A 25,855-nucleotide genomic window follows, 5' to 3' on the forward strand; every position below is an offset into this window, starting at 1 on the left:
CAGTTTGGAAGTTCTTACTTTATTGTTCTAGTTCCCCCCCCCCTTTTTTTTCTTTAAACAATTCTGCTACTAGCCAAAATGAGCTGGGGGAATTGCTTACACCAAGTGCAGCTGTACTTAATAGTTGTGTTTATCGCTTTGCTTGTCGTGATCTACTTAGACAGAAAGCCTGAGAAATAGTTTTATTCACCCCCCACACACACACTTGCTAATTTTATGGAGCACCCTCCTATCATAGAACAGCAAAAACAACCCAGGTGAATCTGAAAATGTTCTTTAGGTAATTCTTTGTGTATGTTCTTCTGCGAGGCCCAGTGGTAACAGTGGGCTCCGAAACAATACCTCTATATTTTTGCTATAGCCTGGCCTGAAGACTGAATAGATGGGTCATCTGTTCGACTCTCCATCCTCACTGATAGCCACTGGCTGCCATCACACTTGAAGAAATGATCAATCTGGTGTCTACCATACAGGGAGAGGGTAGTGCGACCTAATCATAACAAATGCAACAAACAGGTACAAGGAGGGGTTGTGTGTGGTCAATAGAGCGATGCTACCTGTTGAGTGTCTGTGATTTTAGGGGGGGGGTTCTGAGCATCCCGTGTCCCGCTGGGCTGCTAAATCCAGGGTAGGAGGGGAAATAGAGCTGATTTTCATATGTCCATCCTCCTTTATAGAACTCTCCCCTAGACGGGCCTCTGAGCCCATCTAGTGGAGATGCACTACCAGGGGCAGGATGGGGACTTAGAGGATGTTGGAACCAGTGGAACTACAACCCTTTGACTCGCCTCCCTGCTTATTGGTTGATTTGATCCATTGGACCCCATCCCTTCCTTTTCCTCTCTTGCCCGAGGTCACAACACCAACCTTGGGGAAGGTAGCTGCCATGGAGTTTTCTGTGGCAGCTGGGAGGAACTTGAGTGGGGGCGAATCTATGCACAGATCCCATCCTCTTAGGTTGGATCTCTGTATCCAGGTGCAGAAGAGGGGTCCAGCAGCATTATAGGGTGCCCCAGATGCTAACTGGGGGCTGTAGGATTGCTTTGGAAGAAGATTGGCTCACATTCAAGACATATGAATGACCAGTTCAGTTCACACACATGATGTATTTGCCAAAATGCTGTTCATACATGGAACTAATTTGTTTATTTTTACTTATCATTTCTGTCTGTCTTTATTTATTATCATTGTGTTTATATCCTGCCTTTTCTCATCCAAGGAACTCAAGGTCCTCCTCCTCTCCATTTTACCCTCCCAACAACCCTATGAGGTAGGTTAGACTGAAAGTCAGTGACTGTCCCAAAGTCACTCGGTGAGTATCATGGCTGAGTGAGGTCTAGAACCTGGATCTCCTGAGTCCCAGTCCAACTCTCTAACCACTACACCACACATGGAAAACATGGATTACTGCAATGTGCTTTCTGTGGGGCTGCCTTTAAAGATGATTTGGAAGCTTCCTCTGGTGCAGAATGAATGACTAAGACCAGTTCTGTTATGATTCCACCCACCCACAGATGGTACAAATAAGACAGAACTGACTAAACTGCTGGCTTTTGAATAAGAAACGTTTTTTATGACTCTGTCATAAAAGTATCAAGACTCAGAATACCTTCTCTGTTCTTCAATTCTGATTCCATCAACATTGCAAAGATATTAAAACGTAAGTAGCCCCTGGAGCAAGCCATGTACTTCCGCACATAGTTTTCTTTACAACATCTGGGCCCTAATCAAACAAGCAGGATCTGCTTTTGCAGAACTCATATTTACACCCCTATTTGGTATTTGAAGCATAACTCCATACATTGCCTGCTCTTATGAATGTAAGTACCCTGCTGGATCAGAAAAAAGAATATATCTGGTTCAGCACCTGGTCTTCAGTGACCAGCAGGGCCAGATCTACACTAAGCAGGATATAACACTTTGAAAGTGGTTTGAAAATCGTATATGAAATGTGACCTGGACCCCAACAGTTGTCAATACTGTTATAAATCATTATGAAGAAGTAGTGTAGACCTTGCTCAAATACTTGACAAGCAGGTCTTGAAGGCCTCTGGTCTTCAGAATAGGGGTGTGATCCGCTCCGATTAGGAGCGTAGAAGCAGTAGCGGATTGGCCTGCTCCGCCTTACCCAGAGGCGGAGTAGGAGTGGACCGCGGACCCCCTAGAAGCAAGGCGAAGAGAAGCGCCCATTTTTCGGAGCTCCTAGTTCAGGCGGAGCACTCCGGTCGCCATCTTGAAAACATTTCGCCATAGGATTGCATTGCGGCAAATAATTGCGCATAACTAGGTTGTTTTTGAAGCTATCGTTCTAGAAATTCTTGTGCTCAGAGAGTCGTGGATGGGGGTCATTTTGAGACCACTCTCACCTCTCTGCGTTGTCTGGGTCGCGTGCTATATTTTTGTGAAAATCGGGTCAACCGCGCGGCTCAAACGGCGTTTTCGGCTTTTCGCCCATAGGATTGCATTGAGGGAAAGAATCGGGGATAACTGGGGGGGGGTTAAGCTATCGTTCTGAAAATTCTTGTGCACAGAGAGTCGTGGATGGGGGTCATTTTGAGACTACTCTCAACTTTCTGCGTCGTACGAGTCGTGCGCTAGAAGTTTTTAAAAAATCGGTGGGAAAAATACCTTTTTCAAAGGGCTGAGGGGCAGAGTCAGCTCCCGGTCATGATGATCCCAAAGTTGGAGGAGGGCATAGGCAAAACAGGTAACTTGGGATTCTGGGAAACTTCTCTTTCTTCATCTGAACGGGCTTTTCCCCGTGTTTTTTAACACAGTAGCCCCACCAAATGCACAAACACAACCTGAAATCATATACTAAGCCAAGAATAAGAGATAGAAACACAGCACTGCTCCCCACCCTAACCTTGGGGAACAACTGAATAGATGTGGTGCAAGGGGATGAGCTCCCCTAGGGCATCTCATCGTGGACGTGCCCCCACTCTCTCCTGCACTGGAAGGCCATTAGAGCCTTCCAAAGAGAGTAAAACGGTGGAGCAATGCCTATCATGAGTTGAAGTGAATGGTCACTTTTCAGTGGTAGAGCAATGCCTGTTATGAGTTGAAGTGAGCGTTTTACTTCTTCTCAGAGCTGTTGGTGGCTGTCTTGAACTGGCAGCTACTTCCCCCTCCCCCGGGCACATCCCCCTATTGCTGGTAAAAGACAGATATAGCCTTTTTTAAAAAAATTCTTCTTGCTGTTTATTGAGCAACACTGCTGCTTTTAATTCCACCCCTCCTTTGTTTATTTATTGATTTATTCCATTTTATATGCATTACTGGCTTATCCTTGGCTCACTTCCTTATGCCCCCAGAAATGCCAGCTGCATGCCTGCCTGCCTTCCCTCCCTCCTCCCCTGCCCACCTCGCAGGGATGTTGTTTGTGGGGTGCCCGATTTTCAAAAATTCGCCAAAAATCAGGGGATGATGGGATTGCTTTGAAACTTGGCGTGCGTGTGTATATCCCCATGAGGTGTCATGGTGCCAAACATGAGGTTTCTAACTTGAACAGAAAAAAAGTTGTATAATTTTTTAGCTTTCAATGCAAGCCTATGGGGGGGGGGAAACGGAGCTCCGGATCCGGATCCGGAGCTCCGAGCGGAGCGGAGCGGAAGTGGGCGGAGCGGGGGCGGGGCGGAGCGGCCCGATCCGGAAAATGGCGGATCTGCAAGTGAAGCGGAGCGGGGGGTCCGTGCACACCCCTACTTCAGAATCAGATATTGGCTCCGTTCAGAAGACACCTTAAACAATGGCTTTAACCACGGTGGTTAAGCCAGAAAGCCAGGCTGTGTTCAGAAGACACCTTAAGCCACGGTTTTAACCATGGTGAAAGCTATGGTTTAAGGTGTCTTCTGAATGGGCCCATTTAGGCTAGATGGATCTTTGGTCTGATCCAGTATGGTGCTTCTTACATTCTTAGATTACCTCCAATTGTGGATGTTAGTGCTTATAGCGATTAACAGACATGTAATCTTTGTTACAAGTCTGGGGAGAGGGAATTTGGAGGATCCAAGGGAAAATGAGACACAAGCTATCTATAGATACTATTTAGACTTTTTTTAAAACAACAACAACACATAGCTCACTCCCAAATCCTAGAGCTCCTGCTGTACCATTTGCTGTTACCTGAACGCAGTGCATATCTTTCAGAAGTGTGTATCTTTCAGTGTGTATCTTTCAGAAGTAAAGTGCTACAAAATGTGGTCAAATTGTTGAAACTCAGTAGTGCTGGCATGAACCATTCTGCCAGAAAGCAGTCAAATGCAGTAAGGCATGACGGTGAACCCCCTCTCCCTCATGTAGTCTGAAGTGGTACAGCCCAGACACTGGTTGACCACCCCAGTAAAAAACAAACAGAAAACCGCCTTACATTTAATTTGTTTCAGTGCTGCTCATCCAAATACTACCGACCCCCTACGAGGGGCACTGGGCAAAGTGCCCTCTGCTGGGCCTTTTCCATTGGTGAGCCCTGGTGGTCTTCTCTGGTAATGGCAGTGGGCACTCATAGCTACAGCAGTGTTCTCTCTGAGCAATAACAGGTGATTGAATATGGCCACCATTTTAATGGCCCAGAATGCCCCCAAGCAACTTTATGTTGGGTTCATTGTGGGAAATTAAAATGACAGCTATGTGCAACCACCCAGTGCTGTTCAGAGTGTTGGGCTGGAAGAGGGGGAGAGATGAAGGGGGCCCCAGGGCACCCAATAGCAGTGGATCTTTCTGGGGCTCTGGGCCCCCAGCAGCTGGCCAAGGATTCTGGCTGCAGATTCCACCCATGTCTCACGCTGCGCTGTTTACTCTGATGTGGCATTGGGACATCTCAGGACTACTACATTTAAACAAACTAGGGGGAACTGCCCTGCAGAAAATGTTGGAAAAGAACAAAATACATTTAAACAGAAAATCGGTGCATCTTTTGAAACTAATACAAAAACAAGAAGGAGCAGTTTCAGCACAAACTTTAAGCACTAGTCATGTAGAAGAAAATAGTTTCCCCAGAGCTACTCTACATTGTTTTCACTTACCTGTATAAATAAATCTACCAGGGGCTCCTTTGCAAAATTGTTTAGATTTGTATGATAATGTTACTTCAACCACACCAGGGATGTGACGAGGGGGCGTCTGGACACGGATGGCGTGTGGCGTGATCAGCTGGGAAGCATCAGAGAGAGAAAACGGGTGAGAACAGAACAGCATTTCCACAAGGTCCATCACCACTCTCAATTTGTGCCTCTAGATGTGTCAGAACATTAAAATTCAGCATAAAGTAACTTTCCGATTGACAATAGGCTCCCCCCCCCCACAAATGACAGTAGGTTCTGTTTTACAGATCTTAATTGGACACACACACACACACACACACACACACACAATTATTTGGGTCAGCCTCCGATATTGGTGAAGCCTTAACAAGACACATTTCTTCATGGAAACTAGGGCTCCAATATGGGATGCTACTGAAATTCTTCTCACTTCATTTGGTGTTCTGGATGATCCCTCCCCGGTTTACAAAGTGGAACCAAATGCAATTCAGAATTCTCAGTGGTTTTCCTTTTGGAATTTTGTGCGGAATTTGGAGGCAGGCGGGGCAGTTTCTCACAACTTTTGGTTCCATCTTGTCTTTCCCCACTCCACCTCCTTTAGTGGTACCAATGGACAAGTGTGTGCATATTGATAAAACACTGCAAAAAAGCTATTTTGATGCGATTGTACTAGATATGTCCAATTTTCACGGCAGTGGGGGGTGTCTTGTTTCTTAAAACCTCCTGCCTTCTTGGGAGACAATAACGACGCCTGCCAAGTAATCCACTAAGCTTTATTCAAGCAATAAACATCTCTTCCCACGTGAAGAGAGTCTAGCATCCAGGAACTTTCCCCTAGGCAAAACTATGCAAACTAAGGGAGACAATTGTCCTTTCAAGAAGAATGGAAAGCCTTTTCCCAAGACGTGTTAATTTCAGAGAGACTAGTTCTGAGGCAGGTTCTGATGTGACGCCAGCTGGGCCGACTTTCTCTCACCTTCCTTTCACTCTGCCCATTTTAGTCTGCGGCGTACTCTAGGATCAGCTACTCTGTCTGTGCTCTCCCCTTCGGAAGAATGTTGGCTTCCCACTGACTGTGTATTATTTGCCCTTGAGCTCTGGAGAAGGTTCACCACCAGCTGGTGAAGAGCCCATGAGAGCTTTCTCCCCCACTGGTACAGGCTGGCCTGTTTCTGGCACTGACTCCTCTACTTCAGGTGATTGATCACCTGAAACACCTTCTTCCAACCCAGGGGGAGCAGGGCTAGACATGACAGGGTGGCGAGTGTGAACCCGTTCACTAATTCAGAGCCATGGTCCTTAGCAGCAGCATTGCCTGAGATGATGGCTCCTTTCTCTCTTCTTGATGCCACCTGTGAGGTGGGAGGAAGCTCTCCTCTCCCCAACCCCAAGACTCCTTCCCCACCTTTTTTTAAAGCTACAGCTGCCCTGGCTTTAATTTAAAAGGCTGGAGAGGTGGTTTCCATTTCAAAGTATCTGAGGTAATACACATTACCATCTAAAGGGGACGGGGATGAGACCACTACATTCAGAGTCTGAAACTACTTAACTGCACCCCAGAGAAGCAGCACACCACAGGCGGCAGGAGCATTAAAAATTAAAAAGAAAGTAACAACGAGCCATTCCCAGAGGCATGGGAGTCACTCACATTGCTAAGGTAAGCAGCTCCCCTCATCCAGTGAATCAGTTCACCACCCCCTTTATTGGTCACAACCTGGTGCTGTTGTTTTTTATGGGTAGCTGGGCATGGACCAAAAACTGGCTCAATTATTCCTAGCACTAGATTGCACAAATGTTTATATCTAGATGTGTGTGTGTGTGTGCGTGTGTGTGCGTGCGTGTGCGCGTGCAGTGTTTTATCAGTGCATAGAAATGCATGTAGACATCAGTAAAACACAGCACAACCCCACCCATCATGCAATTGTATGAAGAATTACATCATAATTGTGGGAGGTGAATTTGAGTGGACTTAGGAAAGTGAAAGCTGGGACATATTATGTTCAGTACACAACTTTGGAATTCAAGCAAAAATGGAACAATGGAGGATTCCATGTTTGAAGCTTTGAGAAATGATAACTGGAATGAATCTAAGCTACCTTAGCTCTTTTGGAAGGACAGCTTCACAAAGCATGGTTGCCTACCTCACTCCATACGAGCATGGTCCCAAATACGACCTGTAGCCCATCAAAGAAGTTGTCTCCTATAATGATCACCATTGCTCCACCTGTGGTCCAGCCTTCACTTGGACTAATAGCTTTGATGCAGGGAGTGGCTAAAGGGTGGGGGAAGTCAACACAAAAACAAAAGAAGATGCTGGTGTTAGTTTTCTGGAAAAGGCTGTATGAAGGTTTTCCTTGATAACTTTATTACAACAAGAGTTCACCAATGACCCTGAAAGGTCTTCAAGAAGATCTCAACCATGTCCATTTTGGTAAGATATAAAGCTGTCTTAACCTGAGCCAGTATTGTCTACTCCAGGGGTTGGAAAAGGTAAATCTCCAGATGTTTTGAACCTGTGCCTTCTCATCCAATGGTCAGGAATGGTAGGTATTGAAGTCAGGAGTTCTACTTTCTGCCCACCTCTGGTCTACTCCATTAGGGAGCAGCTCTCCAAGATCTCAGACAGAGAGGCATCTTTGCCAGACCTGTTAATTAAGATCCCAGGTAATGCCATGGCTTTAAATTAGCACGTCCTGTATGTGAAGCATGTGCTCTACCACAGAGGCATAACACCTTCTCAACAAGGGTTTGTCTAACTTGCACAATTGCTGGAGATGTAATGCATCTAATGCTTCTTTAACTCATATGTTTTGGCAATGCCCCGTAGCTGCCCCCCTTTTGGGAGGAGGTTATAATAAGGATGAACTTTGTACTGAAACAATCTATAATATGGAACAATGTCCATGTCCTCCTAAATTACCTACTGGCTTCTTGGAAGTTAACACATGGTCAGCACAGATGGATCTTCAGAGCCCTTATGACAGCCAAAAGACTTATACTATCACATTGGAATGACAAATCCACCCCTCCCATAATGCAATGGATCAAGGACATAATAATATTATCAACTTTTGAATGGGTGTTATGTAGACACAACTTGCAAGTGGATAAATGCACAGATATCTGGTCTGCTTTTCTTGAAACCTTTGTATAACTTTCTCCCTTTTTTGTTTTGTTTTAATGAACGGTACATATGATGGAAAATAACAATAATCTTATATACGTAATATATGGTTTTTTTCATTTTCACAATGTATTTTCTGTTCTGTTTTGTTAATATTCACAATAATGATAATAATGATAATAATAATAATAGTAATGACGACGACGATGATGATGATGATGATGATGATGATAATAATAATAATAATAATAATAATAATAATAACTGAGGCATCATCCCAGCCCTTTCAATGGGCTTTGCACATGGCTGGATTGTACCATTTGGATTTTGTTGTGAAATCTTCTTTTTACCCCCAAAGTACATGCATGATCCAGGACCCTGAACCCTTGTCCTCAAGGAATCCCAACCCCCTGACCACAGAAGAAGAGGCTCCTGAGTTCACAGTTCAGGAAGAGGACTTGGTTAGGGAAAGACATTACAAGGTTTCCAGCTCCTCAAGACCCAATTCCCCAGGAAGATCCACAGAACCTGCCCCTGCATCCAGAGTGTGTTGCTTTGCTGTTGTCTGACTCTGAGGACACCACCCATGAAGACACCAGCACGTCACTCTCACTCCCACATTGTCCAGCCTGAGGCTCCTAAAACCAATGGGGTCCCTTTAAGAGAAAAGGCCTCAGTCAGTGTGGGGGTGGTGCTAGACAGCCTAAAGTAAGCCAAGCTCCTACATTGTGGAGAAATCCACAATGGAATGAAACGAGTTCAGTTTTCTATGAATCCAAGCTGCAGTGGATCAGCTTTTGCCCGGATGCACGGATTCTTTGAACTTGCAGACTGGCTTATTTACTTTGGGAGGGATTGGGAGGGATTGGTACATTATGGATGGGAGATTTGTGCATGTTTGTAAGGATGAAATTGTGCAAATGCAAACTTGTGCAAATTCAGGAAATTTGGAAAAATCCATTTCTGCCAGGGCGAGGATCATGGAATGAAAAGCACCTGATAATCCACAAAATGCAGACAGACGGATCTACAAAATCTGTACTTCCCTACTAGCACCTAACAACACTAAGCCCTTGCTGTAACAGATGGAGAACAGTATGTCAAAGATATTAAAACATCATTCTTTGAGGCAGTAAATGTTGAGGTAAAAATTACAATTCTTGCATTGGCAGAACATTAGGAATATCCCTGGGCTTCTATAACCTTTATGGTCTTCCAAAGTTAAGATCATCTGTTATCGTTTAACCAAGGTATGTCCATACTACAATGTTCTATTAGTTTTATGCCAGTTTAGCTCTCATGGCTTCTCCCACAGAATTCTGGGAATTGAAGTCCAGCGAGGGTGCTGGGGATGTTCTGTTAGACATCCTGAGCACCACGCATTGGACTACAACTCTTTGAATCAGGATAAGATTCTTGAATCAGTATAAGGCAGGGCCAAGCAGAAATAAAATGGCAGCAATAAAGTGCTTCTGTAGATGAGCTAATAATAATATTTGGCATTTCTATATTTAGCATGAACAACTCAATCCTATGCAAGGGTGTTTGCTGCTTCAAAGATGTATAGCTCACTTTTAGGATACAACCTTCCTATGGGATCTTATAGGTCCTGGAACTATCTTAAGGTTATGGCTGATTGTTCAAAGCCATTTTTTAGACACGTGTTATCTCTGTGTATACTGTTTGTTCATTTTTTTTTTAATGTAAATGGTTTTTAAACTTTTTATACTGTATTTAATGTTTTTAATCTCTGTAAACTGCCCAGAGCAATTTGACTATGGGTCAGTATAGAAACAGAATGAATGAATAAATAAATAAATCAGGGCAATACTACATGGGCCACCAAAAATCAATTAAACCACCATCCAACTTGTTGTTTTAAACTGTTTTAATAGTTTAAAACAGAATAGCTGTTTTTACAAGGATACTGTTGTTTTTATGCTTATGTTTTTAAATTTTTTATATTTGTTTTTAATGTTTACTGTTTTAAACTTTTGTGAACTGCCCAGAGAGCTTCGGCTATGGGGCGGTATATAAATGCAATAAATAAATATAAATTTTAAAAAATCCCAGAATGACAGTAAAAACAGCAGCACTTAAAACAACATAGAGTGCCACATATTAAAATGGAGCTTAGGGCAGGAAAGAAAACAGGGTCTGCTTGAAGGCCAGAAAAGTAAGGTCTGTATGTATCTCTTCCTATATTTGTGGTCCCACTATGGGGTGTAGGATTACAGCCTTACACACCTATGTGCTCAAACCACATCACTTCACACATATTATGTATTTGTCAAAAGGCCATTCAGACATGGAACACATTTCATTCATTCATTCATTCATTCATTATTTATTGTTATTCATTTATATCCCACATATTTTCCTCCAAGGCTGCTTACATTATCCTCCTCCTCCCCATTTTATCCTCACAACAACAACCCTGTTAGGTAAATTAAGCTCAGAGTCAGTGACTGGCCCGAAGTCAACCAGTGAACTTCGTGGTTCAGTGGGGCCTAGAACCCGAATTGTATGGGTTCCTGTTCAACACTCTGACCATTATGCCACACATGGAGAACATGGATTACTGTAGGCTGACCATATGAAAAGGAGGACAGGGCTTCTGTACCTTTAACAGTTGTATCGAAAAGGAAATTTCAGCAGGTGTCATTTGTATATACGGGAAACCTAGTGAAATTTCCTCTTCATTACCAAGTTAAAGCTGCAGGTGCCCTGCCCTCTTTTAAATCTGGTCACTCTGGTATAGCTCCTGCAGCTTTAACTGTTGTGATGAAGAGGGAATTTCACCAGGTGCTGCATGCATACAAATGACACCTGCTGAAATTCCCTTTTCTATGCAACTGTTAAAGATACAGGAGCCCTGTCCTCCTTTCCATATGGTCACCCTAATTACTGCAACGTGCTCTCTGTGGGGTTGCCTTTAACAATGATTTGGAAACTTTTGCTGATGCAGAATGGGGTTGCTGAAATGCTAGAGGCTTCAAGGTGCTCCGATCATATGACACCTATGCCACATGAGCTATACTGTTGCTGAAGAGATTCTGAGCCCAATTTCATGTGCTGTGGTTAACCTTCGAAGTCTTAAATGATGTATTGGATTTAGTTTCGGAAGAATGGGTATGGTGTGAACTTACACAGCACCGTATATGCTGGTTGTAGTGTATGGGTAAGACCTCTTCCCTCACAACATAACAGTACTGTCAGAAATCTCACCCCACACCCTGAAGCTATTGAACCTGTTGAAACAGCACGCTATGCCACAGTGGTTAAGCATTTTGAGCAGAACATTATGGCTTAGCATGTCCTGGGATCCATGACTTAGCATGTCACGTGAACCATTCCTAACCATGGTGGCTACATAACTATGGCTAAAACACACTCTCTAACCATTTGCTGCAAAAGGGTTAGCGGCCTAACTATGGTTTAGCATGTTGTTTGAACAGGCCCAATATAATAATAATAATAATAATAATAATAATAATAATAATAATGGCAATCACATAATTAACATCACATCCAGTTTGGATGCATGTTCTTTCCCTGTTTACCCCTGCCTCTCCTTTTCTCTCTTTCCTCTTTTGTCATCCCTGTGTTGAATTGGGGCAATGGTCTTGTTTGCTATTCTATGAAACACCTTGGAGTTTTTAGATTACTGCAGATATGATGGTTAGATTACTGTGACCAACTTAACATGGGGCTGCCCTTGAAGATGGTCCATTCTGTTAGTGCAGAATGCTATGGACATAGCATTGCAAGACGGACGCAAGAAATAAGGAGATGACACAACTGTCGGATTTAAACTGGGCCACTTTTTGTTCAAGATCTGCAAAGGGGGTAACCTATCGGGCATCCAGTCTGGCCTGCTTACAAACCTTTCTATGTAAGGGCGAGCCTTCTGGGCCAGTGGGTGGTGCTGTGCTTCCCACACCCTCCTGGCCATCCCCTTATGGGGTAGGGAGACCTTCCCTTGTCACCCCCAACCTATGCCCCCAGGCTCAAGGTGGATGAGAGAGGTCGGCCTCAGAGGTGGTCCTTATCCCCCAGCCCAGCCACAAGGCTCAACACTGGGAGCCCTCGGGAATCGCCTATCACTGGAACAGTGCCTATGAATGCTCACCATTCAAATCCCTCTGGATGCCCGTTCCTACCTGCCAATGAATGAGATGGGACCGAATTAGCTTGCCGCCAAATCAACCTAGTTATGCTCCCAGACTGTCTTGCAGTGTGGAGTAGGCGAAACAACTCACGTCCAATTCAGAAAGTGAGCAAAAAATTCCTACTCGGCCCCCTAATGGCAACCAGCAAGATCACACTGCCTACAGGGAGAGAGGGAGGGAGCCGCGGAAGCAGGACGGTCTGCGAGGGGTAAGTGGCCTGCTTTTGGCCAGACTGAAACCCCTCCCAGCCCAGTGGCGCGAAATCCTGCCCAATCTGTGATGGGCGCATCTCCTCCTTACCCCGCCCGCAAATCCCTCCCCACGCCCAGGCTATGCCGGGCGTAGCAGAATGGGCATTCTGTACTTAGGTGTCTGTAAGGGCCCTTATTACACTGATCCTTAATGTTCTGCGGTGTCTGCCCGTCAGTTCACTGGACTCAATTCAGACAGTTAGGACTTTGTTTATTAGTATGATAGCACCAACATACGAAGCCTTAAAGGCTTCAAAACCTGGATGCCTGAAGCACCACCTTTCTCCATACAATCCAGGTTAGACTGATGGGTCAGCAGGGAAGGCTCTTCTGAGGATGCTATCATTGCCAGAGGTTAAAACATCCAAAACTAATCAGCTTTAGCATCCCAGTTGTGGAATGTCCAACCCTCCTAGCTCCACTCGGCTCCCACATGTTGTACATTTTGGTGGCACCTGAAGGCTTTTCCTTTTCAGCAAAGCCTTTGGATAATGATTGTTGATAATTTGGATAATGGTAATGCATGTATGTTCCTGTTTTTATTTTTATTTAATTTATTTTGCAAATTGTTTTTGTGGTCATTTTGTGACCTGCGCTAAGATTATCGGTGATGAGAGGCAAAATATAAACTGTATAAATCATAATCATAATCATAATAATAACTTAAAACACATATCTTTTTAAAAAGACCTAATCAAGAGGTATTGATATTACTAGGCCCATTGTTGGCTTGATTAAATTTGGAAACTCTTGCATTTTTCCCAGTCTTACTGTAAGATTTTTTTAAAAAAATAAAAGTAAAAAATCTGGCTTTTATATAGGATAGGGCACTTGCCCCCTCCCCCCTCTCTTTTCTTCCATACATTCAAGGCCTCTGGACTATACATCCCATCAAGATCCCAATATGGTTTTCCAGTCCATAACCAAAGTCAATCCATCACTCCATTCCCAATGTTGACAAGGTCAGAGGTGGAAGGGAGCTTTGGCAAGCCTCCAAAAATGCGAGACTCCTTTGAGCAGCCAGTCAATCACATTCAATCAGTCAAGGAAAAACTGGAAGGCTTCCTAGGTTTGGAATCTTGGGAGTTTCCTTCTACCATTTCACTGCCCGCTGGGGGAGAATTAACACTGCTCTGAATTCTTTACTGATTCAATCATTTTCTTCCAGTTCATTAATTCTCCTTTAGGTGGATGCAGGGCACATTTTAAAAAAAAAGGGGGGAGGGAAGGAGGGAAGGCAACAAAACACCCTAATGAAATAATAGACTAACTTGTCTCTTCTCGTAACGTCACAAAGTCTTCTCACTTTCACTCGCTGCGAGTGTAGGGCCAAGAGGGGGCTTCTCTCGTTATTTTTAACTGGTGCCAGAATGGGGCTGGCGAGAGTGGAGGCGATTATCCAATTTGAAGCTTAGCAGATCCAGCGATTTGTAATTGCTTGAAAATACAGCCTGCAGACGAGGGTGATTCCTCGCTTAGCCAAACAAACGAAAATCAATTAGTGTCAGTTTCCTTCTGCGCATTGTTATGTTTCGCGCAGTTTGTTTAAGGGAACGGCTGACACTTTTTCATACACATCTTGCGCTGTTACATTTCTGTTTAACTAAGATGTCATGTCGCTTGATTTGCTCAAAATCAAGTCAGGCCCAGCTGAGTTCGAGGTCTGAAAATCTTTTGCAGAATATTTAGCCCCTCGCTTTGCGCCTGCTCCAGCCCCAAGGAGCAATTAGAAAAATAGAAGGGGACGGCCTGGTTTTGTGATACAGAAGGGCTGGTCAGGTTCGGGCATTCTGCTGGACCACTGATTTCACTTGCAGGAAGTGTCTCCTCGAATGGAAATGGTAAGACATAAACGGATGGATCATAGCCACAGCAAATGAGCTGAACCCTAATTGCCAAACTGCACAATCTATGCAGAAGGAGGCGGTCGATTCCAATACAATATGCAGAACATGGTGACTTCAAAGTGAAAAAAAATAGAAGGGGATGTACAGCTTGCTGGAATGTACCACTTGCTAAATAGATCTTTATTGCTATTCAGGCATTATTTTTAAGTAGGCAGCTGATGACATGAGCGGGAGCTGCTTAGCTCCGCCTCCAATGGCGCCCAGTACAAGCAGCCCCTCCTCCAGCAGCTGTGTGGACATTTTGAACATCTGGAGAGAGAGGGGGTTGTGCACATAAGATGTAGGGTTCCAGGATGTGTGGACGCCTTTGCATGTATGTTTGAAAGCCCTCTCCCTGTAGAGGTTTGTGCTGTATGCGTGGATGTCAGTGGGAGGTGGCTGGAGATGTTGGAGCAAACCACAGTGAAATCAAATGAGTTCAGTTTTCGAGGAATTCAACCCATGGATTCCACAGCAGGGTGGCTTTTCCAAGTCACACAACTTGTGGACATTTTGTTGTTGTTTGTTTTTGTTTTTTTAACTTTCCAGAGTTTTATGCAAATTTAGTCTTAGAAAAATATGTACAATAAAAACAAAACAAAACACACCAATCGAAAATATGCATTTCCCCTATAGACTAAAGCATGAAAACGCACACGGGGAGGGGGGGAATTTGTGCATTTTCACTGCAAAAGAATTGCTACCAGAATGTTGATGAATAGCCATGAGAATGTCGAAACGAAGAACTGGTGCCTGCATTGTGCTTTTTTTCCTCCTTCTTCCCAATCTCATTTCCTTTTGTGTTATGTCTCTTAGCTTATAAGCCTGAGGGAGGGGACTTTCTCATTATTAATTTCTGTGAGCCTTTTTGGCAGAAGAGTAGGGTAAAAATACCACCACTACTACTACTTACAAGAGTAATTATGAGAATGCTAATCATCTTCAATCATTTGAAGGAATGTCACAATGGTGATAGGCAAATTGGTTTTCTCTTGCTCCAGAAAGGGCCCAAAACAACAGAAAGTTTCAGTGGAACTCCACTAGCGTTATTTGAGTTTGCAGAATGTCACCTTTGGACGCTGTTGGACACTGCCTATAGACACAACCGTGGATGCTCTGACATATTTTCTGGTTAATCCCCTCCACCAGCTCCCCTGTTAAAGGCTCATACCTTCAGAAGGATCCAGTCTCCTCGCCCTCCGTCCATGTTTTGAGTTGTTATGAACAAACATATTGTCAGATACTGCCAGTACATGCCCATCAACGTTCACCGTTGTCGATAACACAACCTGGATATTAAAAAGACAGGAGAAGGAAAGGCAGGTGAATTTTCACGGCTCCACATCTGATGCATTAATTACTCAGCCAAGTTTAAAATCCCATTCTATTTTTGCAAAATGAAACTGTGTCCTCTGGGATTTATTCCCCCACCGGGAGGAGAAAAGATCTTTCTGTCTTTCATTAATTCCATTTAGCGTTGCATCTTAAGAACTGTAACAAGTCATGGTCTAGTAATGCAATACGCCAAGGAATGCCAACAGCCCTACCTTTAGTTTCCTATGAGAGAACGTCACACGCTGTGTCCAGAGTTTCAAAAAGGGAATTCTCTGTTGGGAATACATGTAAGGGGGATGTCCCGTGAGCATGCAAGGTGAATGCAATTCGGGAAACGTTCAAAAGCAGGATCCCTGATTGCTCCAACACAGCCTTCAAGTAAGGATGTTAGTCCCCAGGAAATCTGTATCTTTTGGGGCTTGCCGGATTTCTGTGGCGCTTCCCTCTCAGCTGGCATTTGCATGCTGAGTCTCATGTTTTTCTGGAAATCTGGGATCTTTTCTGGTGTGGGTGGGCGGGTGGGTGTAAATAGATATTTGTGCAAATTACAGTCAGAATTTTTGCAAATCACACAAATTGTGGCAGCAATTTATGTCAATGCTTGTTTACACATTTTTTTAAAAAATGGAAAATTCATGACCTGGCTCAAGTTGATGCAGATTGAGACGGGCCAGAACAAGGGGAAATGAGCTAATGTCCAGCAGACCAACTTGATGAAAGGTCAGCAAGCTCTGCCCTCTGGACAGATTCCTGCCACATCCCAACCTACAAGTGGGACCCCACATCGCAATGAATTAAGGAAAGAGTTGCTGTCCCTTTAAGTCCTGGCCATTTATGTGAATGTTCCAGAGGGCTATGCACCTCTTTTCTGCTTACGCTCCTGGCTGACCCTCGACACTAGCAGTACCACTGGCCTTCTCTCTCTCCTAGAGGGGAGCAAAAGGGGCCCTATGGTCAACACCCCCAATAGCTTCTCCATGCTTGGCTCTCTAGGAATGCCCATCACTGGGAGCTCTGGGGAAGGCAGCAGAGTTAATGAAACAGCTGTGGCTCTCCTAGATGAGTCTGTGCATGTTTGCTATTTCCCCCTGGGGGTGTCATGTTTCCCCCTATTGCAGGATATTCATAAGAATTATTATTATTATTATTATTATTATTATTATTATTATTATTATTATTATACTTCGGGGTTTCCCTGGGAAGGCGGCATCCTCCCTTTTGTTTCTGGGTGACCCTATTTCCCATTCACATTGGTTGGAATGGAGCCAACTGACCCCAGTATTACAGAGCGTGATGCACATCAAGGTTTCTTGCATGTGTGCTCAATGCTCCAAGAGCCAATTAATGTGTGGTCGCTGGCAAAGAGTAGGCATGTGCTCCGCTCCGATTAGAAGCGTAGAAGCAGGAGCGAATTGGCCTGCTCCGCCTTGCCCAGAGGCGGAGTAGAAGTGGACCGCGGACCCCTAGAAGCAAGGCGAAGAGAAGCACCCATTTTCGGAGCGCTCCAGTTTCCGCGGACCGATCCGATCACCATCTTGAAACATTTCGCCCATAGGATTGCATTGCGGAAAAGAAAGGGGGATAGCTGTATTGTTTTTGAAGCTATCTTTCTGAAAATGCTTGTGCTTGGAGAGTTGTGGATGGGGGTCATTTTGAGCCTACTCGCAGCTCTCTGCGTGCTGCGGTTCGTGTGCTAGAATTTTTTAAAAAACCGATGGGAAAAATACCTTTTCCGAAGGGCTGAGTCAACTCCCGGTCATGATCACATGATCCCAAAGTTGGAGGAGGGGATAGGCAAAACAGGTAACTTGGGATTCTGGGAAACTTCTCTTTCTACTCTGAACGGAGTTTTCCCAGTGTTTTTTTAAAACAGTAGCTCCACCAAATGCACTAACACAACCTGAAATCATACTAACAGATAGGAAACACACAGCAGTGCTACCCACCCTAACTTTCAGGAACAACTGAAAAGATGTGGTGCAAGGGGATGAGCTCCCCTAGGGCATGCCATGTGGACGTGCCCCCACTCTCTCCTGTACTTGGAGGGCCATCAGAGCCCTCCAAAGAGAGTAACCCGGTGAAGCAATGCCTATCATGAGTTGAAGTGAGAGTTCTACTCCTTAGAGCTCTCGTGGTGGAGCAATGGCTTTCATGAGTTGAACTGACAGCGTTGCTTCTTAAAAGACTGGTCACTAGGACCAGTCAAATTGGCAGCTGCTTCCCCCTCCCCTGGGCACGTCCCCATATTGCTGGTAAAAGAGAGATATAGCCTTTTAAAAAAAGTTCTTCTTGTTGTTTATTCAGCAACACTGCTGCTTTTAATTCCATCCCTCCTTTGTTTATTTATTTATTTATTCCATTTTATATGCATTACTGGCTTATCCTTGGCTCACTTCCTTATGCCCCCAGAAATGTCTGCTGCCTGCCTGCCTTCCCTCTCTCCTCCCCTGCCCGCCTCGCAGGGATGTTGTGTGTGTCTGGCTTTGACTCAGGGGAGAAGTCCTTCCTGCGCTCACTTGGAGTTTTGGAAGTTCCAAATCCATTTTTCAAGTGTGGAAGAAGATTCATAGGTTTATCTCTACTCCCCAATTCATGGCATGTTGGGATTTCCTTTGAAATGGCCACATTGAGATGTCTGCAGGTTTAAGCCCCGCCAAAAAACAGGGGATGATGGGACTGCCTTGAGTCTGGGCATGCGTGTGTATCCCTGGATAAGCTATCATGGTGGTGAGTTTGAGGTTTCTAACATGCAAATTGACGGAGCTATCGAAAGGGGTGTGAATGGGGTGTTGGATTTTCATAAATTCCCCAAAAATCAGGGGATGATGGGACTGTTTTGAGTCTTGGCATGCGTGTGCATCCCTGGATAAGCTATAATGGTGGCAAGTTTGAGATTTCTTTTCTTTTTTCTTTTTTTTTTGTTTTCTTTTTTTATCCTTGCGCAGGGGCCATGCTAATCTTCTCTGTATCGTTCCAATTTTAGTATATGTGCTGCCGAAGCGAGCACGAGTTTGAGATTTCTAACGTGCAAATTGACGGAGCTATCGAAAGGGGTGTGAATGGGGTGCCCGATTTTCATAAATTCCCCAAAAATCAGGGGATGATGGGACTGCCTTGAGTCTTGGCGTGCGTGTGCATCCTTGGATAAGCTATCATGGTGGCGAGTTTGAGGTTTTTAACGTGCAAATTGATGGAGCTATCAAAAGGGGTGTGAATGGGGTGTTGGATTTTCATAAATTCTCCAAAATTCAGGGGATGATGGGATTGCCTTGAGTCTTGGCGTGCATGTGTATACCTCCATGAGGTGTCATGGTGCCAAACGTGAGGTTTCTAACTTTCACAGAAAAAAAGTTGTATACTTTTTTAGCTTAATGCAAGCCTATGTGGGGGGGAACAGAGCTCCGATCTGGATCCGGAGCTCTGCAGCGGAGTGGAGCGGGCATGGGCGGAGCGGGGGCGGAGTGAAGCGGCCCGATCCGCAAATCGCGGATCTGGAAGAGAAGCAGAGCGGGGGGTCCGTGCACACCCCTAGCAGAGAGTGTGTGATTCTGCTCTCCCTTCCTTCAGCATAGACTTTTTTGAAAAGGAGTGAGAAGGTCTTATATGTGTAGGGCAAAGTCTTTTTCTCAATGCACGTATAGGTAGCACAGCCATCAGCAACCTTACAGGATATCACCTTTAAGAGGCAGTTGTTTCTAAAGCCAAGGACTCTGTGTATAGTTTCTCAAAGCACTGAAACAGCATGGAATGACTAGCAAGCATCCAAAATCAATAGAATAGACAGGCTGGCTCAAAGTCATTGGAATGATTTTGAAAATGCCAACTTTTAGTAACCAGAAACCTCCTCTAGGGATAAGTGAATTCACTGGATCCCACCTTGGGAGTCATTCACCAAGCCCTACTGGCTTCCCAACTCTGTTCCATGTGCTATGCAAGCTGTCACACAGTCCATGGGCGCCTAGCAAGTGATCCACAGGCATCCCCCCAGTCCACGAGCTGCCATTGAGGGCAAGGCTGGTGGCTCATCTATTGATGTAAGTAGTCATTTTCATAAAAAGGAAGCTGTAAATAGCCCAATTTATACAAAATTACGGGCAGAATGGTCAAATGTATGTCTCCGCCACAATATAATTTTGGAGTAATTCATTTTCCTTTTGTATGAAATGGTAGCGACCATTCTCAGCATTCCCTATACCAAATTATAATTTCCAAATTACATTGCTTGCTATTACATAGTCTACTGAATTATTTTTCCACTTTTGTAAAAAGTGCACCATGTGTTTGTTCGGGTTGTTTGTTTTATTTTAATTTAAAAGGGGATTGTATTGGAAAAATCTCTCAGTTTTGTTTCTACCCATGTCTCATTCCTCCTGTCTTAAATGTGGTTCATCATGAACACTGAGTTCTGTGGTTTTCTTTTTAAGTTCACATGATTTTTTTTTAATTTTTGGGTGCACATTTCCTATAACACATGTATTTTTGTACACAATTTTGCCTAACACACACACCATGTTCTTTTTACCTGTGTGTGTGTGTGTGTGTGTGTGTGTGTGTGTGTGTGTGTGCATTTTTTGCTTAGAGAATTCCAATCTGGAAAATTGGAACTTACTAAGGATAACTGAGTTTTTGTAGGTATATTGGTTTGAAAGTGCAAAATAAGGTCAGGTCACAATATGAACAGAATGAATTTGTCCCCCAACCCTGGATTATATCAATTTGTGGAAAAGGAAGAGGCTATCAACAGCTCTTAACCATGACAGTTAGGGATGTCATAGAAATCTGCAACAGGACTAAATGAGTTTGGATTTTTATGAATCTGACCTGTGGATTCCGTAGCAGACCGGCATTCCCCCTATGATGTGGATTCTGTGGATTTATGGACTATTTTTCAAAGCTTCGTGAATTTTGTGCAAACTTTGTCATAGAAAAACTCAGACACACCCAAAACCAAGTTTAAAATATGCATTTCCCCCTATAGGCTAAAGCATGAAAATGCACATTTGGGGTGAATTTGCACATTTTGGAGGGGATTAGTGAATTTTTGCACATGCACAAATTTAGGAAAAAACAAACAAAACAAAAATCTGATTTCATATGTGTGTGAATGATGGAATGAAAGGCCCCTAATAATCCACAGATAGATCTGATTTTACACATTTCATACATCAATATATGTGGTAGCTATATCATGTTCAGAGGCTGTGTACTTCTGGCAGCAGGGTGTTTGGGAGCATCTAGTGCCTAGCCACTGAGAGTAAACTGATGCTTGTCTAGGTGGAACTTTATCTGATAGAGCATTGCTCTTTTTTACAGTCTTAACAAATCTGGGTCCTCCCATATTGACTAAAGGATATTAACTGCATTGGAAATCTTAAATGTGCAAGCAAGGAGCTACAGCACACCTTGCAACTCAGGGGGACAAGGTCTTCAAGTTACATACAGAACACACTTTATTAAGGAGATCAGATAAGCTCGTTTTAGGGGAGAATTGGAATACTATCCTCAGGGTCTCTTCACACATTTGTTTTTGTAATCTGGAATTGATTAAAATCAAAAAAGCATATGCCAAGAGAGCCATGTATGAATGGCATGCTTGTGTATGTGTTACCATAAATGTCTGAACTTCAGTGAAGGTTAACATTTGGATCCTAACACAAGGCGGTCAATATCATACTTTCAGTGGAGGCTGGCGGCTCTGATTTCAGTGGGGTGGTGAATCCATTCTGGGTTTCCGTCAAAACCAACCAGAACCCTAAGGGAGCTGTCCAAGGTGCTGAACCTATTTTGGGGATAGGGGCCAGTACCTTGGATAGCTCGTTTAGAGTTCTGGGTGCTTCTGACTGAAATCCAGAATCAATGCCTCCCTGAGATCTTATTGATATAGGGCTGGATATAAATGTTTTAAATCAATCAATAAATAATTCAAAGCCCAATCGAAATTGGAGCCACTAGGCTCCACTGCATGTGTGTGTACACACACACACACACACACACACACACACACACACACACACACAATTTATATCCTCCTTCTCAGCCATAAAGGTTCCCAGAGCAGCTTAAAAACAATTAAATAAGGCAGTTCCTGCTCAAAGGATTACAGTCTAAAAAGTCACAACATAGAAGGAAAAGGGATGGGTGTGGAAGAGGAAAAGTGAACCACTCTTTCAGAAGGACTGATGAAATATCCCCGCTTCTTCTCTCATCTCCCTGTTTGTATAATTTTCAGGCATCCATAGCATTTGTTACATTATTTTGCCCATCCTTCCTGTTTTGTTTTGTTTTTGCAGTGTTTAAACCACCTCTCTGTAATCGCATGCACAGTTGCATCAACATTCTTTTTGTGCTGTGTTTTGCTGATGCACTCAGGTGACGTTGTACACTGATGAAACACCAAACCAAAATAACCTTAATAAAAATATGCATAAAATTGTCACCAAATTCATTACCCCTGCTTTTTTGCAGTGTTTTAACAGTGCACATAGTCATACAGAAGGGGAAAGAAACATGATGGAACCAAAGGAAGTGAAACCTGTGGCAAAGTGAACATGCAGAATACTATGCACAAAATTTGGAGACAATGGAACACACACACTATCACACTCCCACAATAACACACACAGAGAGAGAGAGAATGAACAATGGAGAATTCCTAATGCATCTGTTCCACTTCAGAAATAAGTCCAGGTAATCAAAACCTCCGAAGTCCATGGAGAAATTCAGATAAGAAGAATTTTGGAAGCATCCCCTTTCCCTGGGCCGGAGTGAAGAACCTATACATCCTTTGGTCTAATTTCATGCAGCTAGCAAGGAGAGGAAAAAGTGGGAAAGGGGTGCTGGTGGTGGTAGAGAGAGAAAAGGCAGGAAGAGCAGAGGGTGATAGAAAGTAAAAGAGAAAAGGGCTTGCCCTACCTGCATTTGGCTCCTCCCTTGCCTACGTTTGGCTTCGGCCCCACCCACCACTGTCTATTACCCAATCCTCTGCCAGTATGCAGCTCCCTACAGGTTGCTGGCTCCAGTTTCCTGAAGGCCCTTGGTCAAGACACCCTCAATGGACCCCTCCCGCAGTGGGTCTACCCTCTCATTCCCATTGCCATTGGCTGCTTTTGCTCCTCATAGTCTTTCTCATAGTTGCTACCACTGTTTGCTTGATAGGCAGAGAGCCAGTGGGTAAGTAGACAGTGGCCTGGTTCAGACAACACACTAAACCATGCTGCTTAACCACAAAACGGTTACGGGAATGCATTAAAGTCTGAACCAGGCCATTGGCATCTACTGCTGCTCCTTCCAACCATGGTCGTTGTCTGGATCAGAGAGGAACAGAGGTGAACAAGCAATGGTGAAGAGAAGGAGCAACTCCGTGTGTGTGTGTGTGTGTGTGTGTGTGTGTGTGTGTGTGTGTGTGTGTGTGTGTGCGTGTGTGTGTGTTGTCAGTGGGCCCTTGCTGGGATGTACCCAAACATGGCCACCCTTGACATCACCAGTCCTCAACAGAAAAGAGATTCCCCACCCCTGCCGTGAGCTGACATACAACCTAACCCCTGTGCAGGGGGATATTCTTGAAGCTAATGTGTCCCACTTTCGGAAAGAGAATTTCTGGTTTGAATTGCTGACGAACTGTTCTTGGCCTACAAGGAAGAAACCTGCTCTCTGGGAGAATGGTTGTGCTGACTGAAGGAATGCTCCCTCTTTCTCAAGGCAAACTTAATTCATTCCAAAAGGTGCTTGTCATCCCATCTATTAGTGCTCCCCTCGCATTCCTGCCGCAAAATGTGTTGCTTTCGCGTGCCAACAGATTTCATCATTGAGCGTTTGGGTGGAGCTGGGACTCTGTTCCAAAGTGAACATTTCCCCCGTGACCTAAAAGAGCCTAGTCAGATGCACTTCATTATTTTCTCTTAAACAATGGAAATAAATTTTAATCTCTCGCTGGCCCGCCTGGACCACACTACAGCAGCGAGGGAATAAGGCTGAATTATTCCAGTGTCTGAAATATTTACGAGAAGATTTTAAATTGTAACCAAATGTAAATCAAAAAAAGTATAGTATTGCACACGCATACAACACACACACACACACACACAGAAATCCAACCACACACAAGCAGAGACCATATTATACACACCCACTGGGATGGAAGCATATATACAGTCAACCACATGACATTCTAATATACATTTTACAACCAGATTTTGAAATATATATTGGCAAGCTTAATTTGTAGAATCAGAGGAGGGGGAGAGGGAGAAATAGGGTATCCAAAACATTCATGGAGTCAGAGGTTTGAAGCCAAAGTACATGTGATGGGGCAGGCCATTTTTTTGTTTGTTTTTATGGGTCTACTTTATTCAAATTCAAAACACAGAGTAATGTGCAGGAAGGAGTCTTCTTCTTTTTAAGGAGCATGTTGAGGGAGGAACACTCCTACTTCTCTGTCTTTGTTGCTTCCTACACTTTCCTCCCCAACCAAGTTCCTTTCCAGTATCTAAGGGACAAATTACTCTTTCTGTACTTCTGCCTTGGTAGGCACATTTGGTAGTGACCCAAAAGATGGCCTTCTCAGTGGATGTTCCCAGGCTTGTGGAACATCCTTGCCAAAGTAGGCTAGCTTAGCTCCCTCTCTGCAACGGATGGGTGAAGTCCTAATCTAAAACACACTAACACATCTACAAATATTACTGCAGGAACAGATAAAACCCAACCTTGAGGCCTCTGAATACACATCTCCATTTTTTCAAGGGTATAGATTAAATATTGTCAGGATTGGGTTCTCCACTGTTGTAGTGGAGCCAGGGTTCACAGTAGGGCTGTGCACTGCTTTGGATTAGAAGCAGGGTGATTCAGATGGCATCTGTTCAAATCCAGATCAGATTGCTTCAGACTGATCCAGACAATGGCAAGCCACTGCCCCTACACATTGAGCACCCAACAGCCGGGACTTAACAGACCTGTCCACTTGTGCCCAGCAGTCACCTGTCCTCCATCTGAACTTCCATTTTTACTGAAGATGGGGGCTCTGTATTTTTGTAGATCTAATGTTGCACACAATAGGGCCCATAAAGGGCCATTTCCATTATGCACAACATTAGATTCCCCCCAAAAAACAATATATTGTTGTATTATAATTTTTTCAGATGCCTTGCTCTTCAGTGGGCAGGGCCCATTAACTTGGGGTCCCTAATGCAGGCCTCCAGGTGCCATGGTACCCACAGGCCCCTCCAATGGTATCTACAAATGGGTCCCCAACATGATACCCACTGGCAGTATTATTATTATTATTATTAATATTAATATTAATATTAATATTAATATTATCAATTTTCCCCATTTTAAAATAGACATACGTGGATTTGTATGAAATGCACACAACATTCTAGCAATCATACATGGGTTTCAACAAAAGTGGACCAAATATCCAAATAAGCATCCATTTTAATTTTTTTATTTTTTGGAGGGTGGCTATATGCCACCGGTTCAAATACTGAATGCATTGTAAGGTCTTATTGCATTATAGACCAGAAAGGGATGTAATATCAATGTGTGGTCTGTCAAGAGGTTGTCTAGAATCCATTTATGCTGACTGTTTGCTGATTTCCATGAAGCAGGTAAATGATTTAAAAGAGCATGTGTGTCAGTGTATATTGAAGACTGTTCCAGTACAATATTTATCTGTGTAACATAACCTCCTCCCAAAAGGAAGCAATTTGGTTCTCAGGCTGAAAGAGGTTCCCCACCTCTGGGCTAAGGCCTAGTCTAATGCCCTTCAGCATTATTTATGACAGGGCTAGACATCACCATCTTCCACCCATAACTCTCCTGTGTTTTCCCACCTCTTCTGCCTTGTTTGTTACCACAGAGAACCCATGAAGGAAAATAGACAGAATAGCTACATAATGACTATTAGCACTAGGACCTCTTCACCTGGAAGCACCCAACGTTGCACGCATTTCAAATGCATGCGCATGTGTGTGTTCGAGGGGCGGGCATTCAAGGCATGCAATTTTAGACATTTTCAATTTGGAAATTTGACATTTTTTAAAAAACA

The 25,855-nt window shown here is 43.9% G+C and overlaps 1 protein-coding gene and 1 non-coding gene across 2 annotated transcripts in view; both read right to left on the reverse strand.

The window, feature by feature from the left end:
• The window catches only part of EBF2 (EBF transcription factor 2), a 286,143-nt gene that overhangs the window by 44,583 nt on the left and 215,705 nt on the right, over window positions 1-25,855 (reverse strand). The window contains exons 8-10 of the mRNA XM_063139242.1: window positions 15,647-15,764; window positions 7,184-7,314; window positions 5,025-5,151 (exon numbers count right to left, since the gene is read on the reverse strand). Coding sequence (XP_062995312.1) covers window positions 5,025-5,151; window positions 7,184-7,314; window positions 15,647-15,764 — 376 coding nt within the window. The remainder of the gene's footprint in view (window positions 1-5,024; window positions 5,152-7,183; window positions 7,315-15,646; window positions 15,765-25,855) is intronic.
• On the reverse strand, window positions 18,711-18,817 carry LOC134407705 (U6 spliceosomal RNA). Its single transcript, XR_010026057.1, has one exon. It is a non-coding gene; the product is annotated as a U6 spliceosomal RNA (small nuclear RNA).

This window comes from Elgaria multicarinata, chromosome 12, assembly GCF_023053635.1.
Source record: "Elgaria multicarinata webbii isolate HBS135686 ecotype San Diego chromosome 12, rElgMul1.1.pri, whole genome shotgun sequence".
NCBI lineage: Eukaryota > Metazoa > Chordata > Lepidosauria > Squamata > Anguidae > Elgaria > Elgaria multicarinata.